Raw genomic sequence first — 5,117 nt, 5'->3', positions numbered from 1 at the left:
CTATATTTAACAAGGCAAGGCATCATGAAAAAATTCTTATTTACAATGGTGGCCTGGCAAAAGGCAATGCCTCTTGAGGGAAGGGCTAGGGTCTAAAAGAGAAAAGTCAAAAGTTAAAAAGACAGCAGCACACATAGCTAAAACCCCCAGGCACAAGTACAAGAGGCAGGCCCAAGGATTGAGTCCGCTGTCCAGTGGATCTGTGACTGGTTGAATAGATCAGAGATCTTTTTTTTTTGCAAATGTAGGGTTAACACCTAGCAGCACAGTCTCTCTGCATGTCTGTCCAAGCTGGTTGTGACTGGCTGTTTGCCTGGCACCAGCTTCAGTCCAGAAACCTGCTGGTCTTGTTTTCACGGGCGGCCTGACCCTCAAGGCTGTGTAGCACCCGAGCTCAGTCCACTGCCATAATCCGTCTTCGATCAACATTTCATAGGAACACAATGCCATGTGCCCCTGCCTGAGGCGAAGGTTGACTTTGGGACTGAGCTGAGAAAGGCTAACAGAATAGGGAAGGATGTCTAATAGTTTGAATGACTTCACACTTTTTGTACCCAGATTCCAGGCTCCTTACTTCTTTCTTTGTTTTTCAAATTCATGGTGAGAGGTTTCAACAGTTTCATTCTTATTGTATCAGAAGACCCAATAGTATTTATTTTTTAGCATGAGCTCCATATGTAAAACCTGTGCATCTTTACTTAGCTCTGATTCATTCTTTCATAATAAAATAATTAATAATTTCTCAAACAACACCATTGTCTGAAAGGCATATAACTCTGTGATATAATCTACATTATGATATTTTATACGATATGATATTTACGGATATGGTGTGAGGAAAGATATTTAATTACGGGGTTGAGTTTTTGCTGTGATGTAAAATTTGGACATTCTGTGGAATACATTCTGACCAGACTATCTCTGTGTAATTGTATGATTATGAGATTAGATTACACGTTTGTTTCTTAAAGTGCAGCTCTCTATAGGGTGTGTTGTTGCTATGCACTGTCCACATTCCCTCTTCAGCTGACAGATGGTCCCATCCAGCTACTCTATGACAACAAACACATACTGAGATGTTGCTGACAACCTGCTTCAGGAAGGGCTTTGACTGGCTTTGGGAATGTGTGTGTATGTGTGCGTGTACTATGTGTACTTATCCTGTGTTTCACTCCATGCGCACACACACATAAACACGGCAAGAGTGTATGGGGAGTCATCATTCAACTTAAGTCTCCAACACAAATAATCACAGGGACCGACCACATGTTACATCTCCTCTGCTATGGGCTCTGACAGCTGTCAATCACTCTGCTGACCTGTAAACATCTCTTTGGTGGGCACAGTTATTACATCAAACTGTACAAATATAGCAAATCTAATGCTATTAATCTTTGCTTATTGACGTAACGCAGTATTAAATTTAGATCTGGCAGGAAAGACTGGTAATATCAGATTCCATTGGGAGTCTGTTTGAAAAGGTCTCTAGATGGTGTTTATTTTAAGGCCCAATGGTGGACATGTTGATGGCTTTGCATGCTTTGGTGGCCAGACCTTGCAGGAATGTTTCTCAGTCACTTCAAACATACTGAACATGACTGTGCATACAGAGCTTGCAAATAAAAAGTGGTTATTCATCAACTGCCCGAAACATTTTCAGTGTTGACAATGAAACTTGAAATGATTCTTATTTTTTACAAGACTTGGGTGTTGCTTTTAAGGTCTGACACCCCACGTTGACTACATTTCACACTTCCTTCTTTTTACTATACACTGGCACACCTCTGTTCTGATAAATCATATGTAAACAGTGAAACAAAGCTAACTGTATTTGACAGTTTATCTCCTGGTGTCCCTTAACCGCATTTTTGGCTACAAAATTGAGACAAAATAACTAACCTCAAAGTGTGGTTCCCTGTTTCAGCTTTATGTGGTCTGTTGGTTGTAGAATAAAGCTTAACAGTGAAACAGGACTTTCCTGCTGTTTGAGTAAAACCTCTGTGTTTGTCCAACAATATGTGAAGGCCACCCTCTAATGCCTCTCCCCTACAGATTGTGGAGGAGTGTGTTTGTCTATGGTGTGGCATGGGGCTTTTTCTGTCTTAGCAGTGGCCTCTCTGCCCTGCTTGTCCGCGGTTGCTGAACCAAGAAGAACATATCAAACAAACACTCCCAACACAGAGCTATAGGAAGATTGGGTTACTCTCGACATGAGAGGACTAGTCAACTGCATTGTAATACCAAAGGCACACCCCCCTCTGCACTTTAGAGACTGGTGTCCAACAAGGGATGGAGCAGTTTAAACTCCAGTATATCCACTTTACCATAATTTATAATTTGTAGTAAACATCATATTTATCTGTCAAACTACAGTGTCTGTCTTTTCTGACTCCCAACTGGTAGTGACAGACAGCCATTGATGACTTCCTAGATTCTCTGATCCACTCAGGCGGTATTAAGCCATCAACACAGTGTGACAGAGGCTCAGTAGCACTTGTCTCTAATGTGCGGTGTTAGGTTACACTGTTTTCTACTGTTGGTAGAAAACCATGAGATAACTCCATACGGGTATGCAGGAGTGGCATGAGGAATGTGTCAGTTGTGCATGCATCTGTGTGTGAAAATGTGCATGTGCACCACAGCTGTCATTAATGGGTATGTTTCTGTCTCCATACAGAGCTAAGATCCACCGGTACTGCTCATCACTTTGCCTACCTTCTCAACACGACCGACTACCGGATCCTGCGTATGGATGAGGACCATGACCGCATGTACGTTGGCAGCAAGGACCACATCCTGTCCCTGGACCTCCATGACATCAACAAGGATCCACATATTGTAAGACCATTCCCATGCTCTGCCTCCCCCAAACTCTGGCCTCTCAAATTGGCTGTTACACTGTGATGAAGCAAGCACCTTTACCTCAGTGTTATAACAGATGCCCCCAGGGCAAATTGTGCGGTTCTATTGCCCCAGCAGCAGGCCTTTTGGTTAGCTCACATCTAGTTTTTGCTGTGTGCACTTTTTCTGGAGTTGGGTCATTAAAAGACTGCAATTGTTGTTATAACAGTCCCAACAGGACTAATATTAGCCTGGGTGGATATCCCTTTTGCAGTTTTAGCCCAAAAATCTCATAAAAGCCAGTGATGTATATCGGGTTGGATTGTAACTATAAAATGTCTTCTGTTCCCCCATCGCAGATCCACTGGCCAGTGTCCGAAAGAAGAAGGATGGAGTGCCTTGTGAGTGGGAAGGACGCCAATGTAAGTACGCCTGTTGACAGCAATCTTAAGCTCAGCAGGGTCGTTCAGCTGAGGTGATTTCCATCAACTTGATAGGCTAAAAAAATGTTGTTTTTCAAATGCATGGCCTGAGAAGCATACAGCTCTCATCATTATGCCCAATGGTTTTAATGTGAGGAACCCGCAAAAATCACCTGAGGTTCGTAATTGGCCCTGTAAAGACACTGGTTCCCTTCTGTCTCGCCAAGGAGACAGGAATGGATTGGAGTTGAGACGCCCAGTCACTCACCATCCTCCTCTCTGCCAGGCCAGGGTGGCCAGCACTGACATGTATAGCTTGTTATAATGTCCAAATAAATAGAGAAGCACAGTATTACTGGTTTATTTCGAGACACCCAGACTTGAGCATTTGGTAAACTGCAGGAGGTGCACCAGTAAAACATGGCTATGAATGGTTATTCATTTAGATGTTTATTGCAGGTTAATTGACTCTGGTCTTTGTGTCTCCAGGAGGAATGTGCAAACTTCATCCGCCTGGTCGAGCCATGGAACCGGACTCAGCTGTACGTCTGTGGAACAGGAGCTTACAATCCAGTCTGTACCTTTGTCAACCGCGGACGCAAACCTCAGGTTAGAATTAAAGTCTTGAGGAATGTACAAGCCTGGATGGTCATCTCTCGATACATCAATCCAGCAAACATAAACAGCTTTCTCCATCTGCATCATGTATGGCATAGCTTGACTCACCCCAGCCTCTCCTTTTTTTTTCTCTTACCCAAGTTCTTACTCTCCATCCACCTTACGCTAGGTTCCCTTTACGATTTTCCTCCATCATTAAGCTTGCTCGAGGTACCATATCTCCACGTCTGGCAAAGCAGCCAACACAGCTATACCAGCACACAGCTGTCATCCCCAATGAGCTGTTAAAGCTACTCTGTTTAGTCTCAGCCTTTAATGGGACCTCTTAAATTTCCTAAACCAAGCCAGGCATCGCTACCTCTCGTTACTCCCCTTTAACACCTTACTCTTCCTTAAATATCACATTTGTTCCCTAATGATGACCAGGGGACTTTTTAAAAGGGGATAAATAAAAAGTAAATTTCCCATTGGATTCTCCCTTGAGATATACAGTACGGTGCAGAGAAGTTGCAATGGCAAGTGTGGCTTGTATGATTCCCTTATTGCACACAGTTCCTACATGACCCTTTACTAATGAAGGGCTTCCATCCATCCACTCTCCTATCCAGCCACCCCTTCATGCATCTAGGCCACCCGCCAGCCTCTACCATGTGAGACGTCGGGTAATTGGAAGTGGGAGATCCCATTATGGGGTGCCAGTGGAATGTTCCAGTTCTATTCCATTAATGAGAAGGCTGTTTTTTTCTCCGTCACATTGAACAGACAGGTCTGAGTTGTCCCCCCGTTTCCACCTTTCTCAACTGGGCTGGGCAGTCACCGATGATTGCAAAAACATGAAATGATACTCTCCACACAGATGCATGCACACACATATCCTAACACACATAAGAAAACTTTTTTGACATTATTAATTCAACATTCAGATAGATTGTTGTAATTTAATTACTCGACTGCAGGGTATAATTTTAAGTTCCCCAGTGCTTAAAGAAGGAGCTTTGTAGCTTTTGTAAACGGTAACAGCTAAATGTTTGGCTTTGGCAGCAGCTTTTAGGGGAATGTACTGTATGTAGCATACTGTGAGAGCCTTTATTGACTAAACCACAGGCAACCATCTGGTCAAATAAAGCTACACGCATTCCCTGCAGAATCTTGCACACATACAGTATATATTTTCCTCATGCACTTGCATTTTAGTAATTTCAGTAGCATTGGTTTGGGGAGTTTCTCACTATGTCT

The 5,117-nt window shown here is 43.2% G+C and overlaps 1 protein-coding gene across 4 annotated transcripts in view; it reads left to right on the top strand.

The window, feature by feature from the left end:
• sema3fb (sema domain, immunoglobulin domain (Ig), short basic domain, secreted, (semaphorin) 3Fb) overlaps positions 1-5,117 on the top strand; it is a 58,869-nt gene that overhangs the window by 34,477 nt on the left and 19,275 nt on the right. For all 4 annotated transcript variants that reach the window (XM_032512623.1, XM_032512621.1, XM_032512620.1 and 1 more), the window contains exons 3-5: positions 2,678-2,838; positions 3,201-3,263; positions 3,753-3,872. In XM_032512623.1, the coding sequence (XP_032368514.1) occupies positions 2,678-2,838; positions 3,201-3,263; positions 3,753-3,872 (344 nt within the window). The remainder of the gene's footprint in view (positions 1-2,677; positions 2,839-3,200; positions 3,264-3,752; positions 3,873-5,117) is intronic.

Source organism: Etheostoma spectabile, chromosome 4, assembly GCF_008692095.1.
Source record: "Etheostoma spectabile isolate EspeVRDwgs_2016 chromosome 4, UIUC_Espe_1.0, whole genome shotgun sequence".
NCBI classification, from domain to species: domain Eukaryota; kingdom Metazoa; phylum Chordata; class Actinopteri; order Perciformes; family Percidae; genus Etheostoma; species Etheostoma spectabile.
Note: the sequence above shows the minus strand (reverse complement) of the source record. Positions and strands in the feature narration are given on the sequence as shown.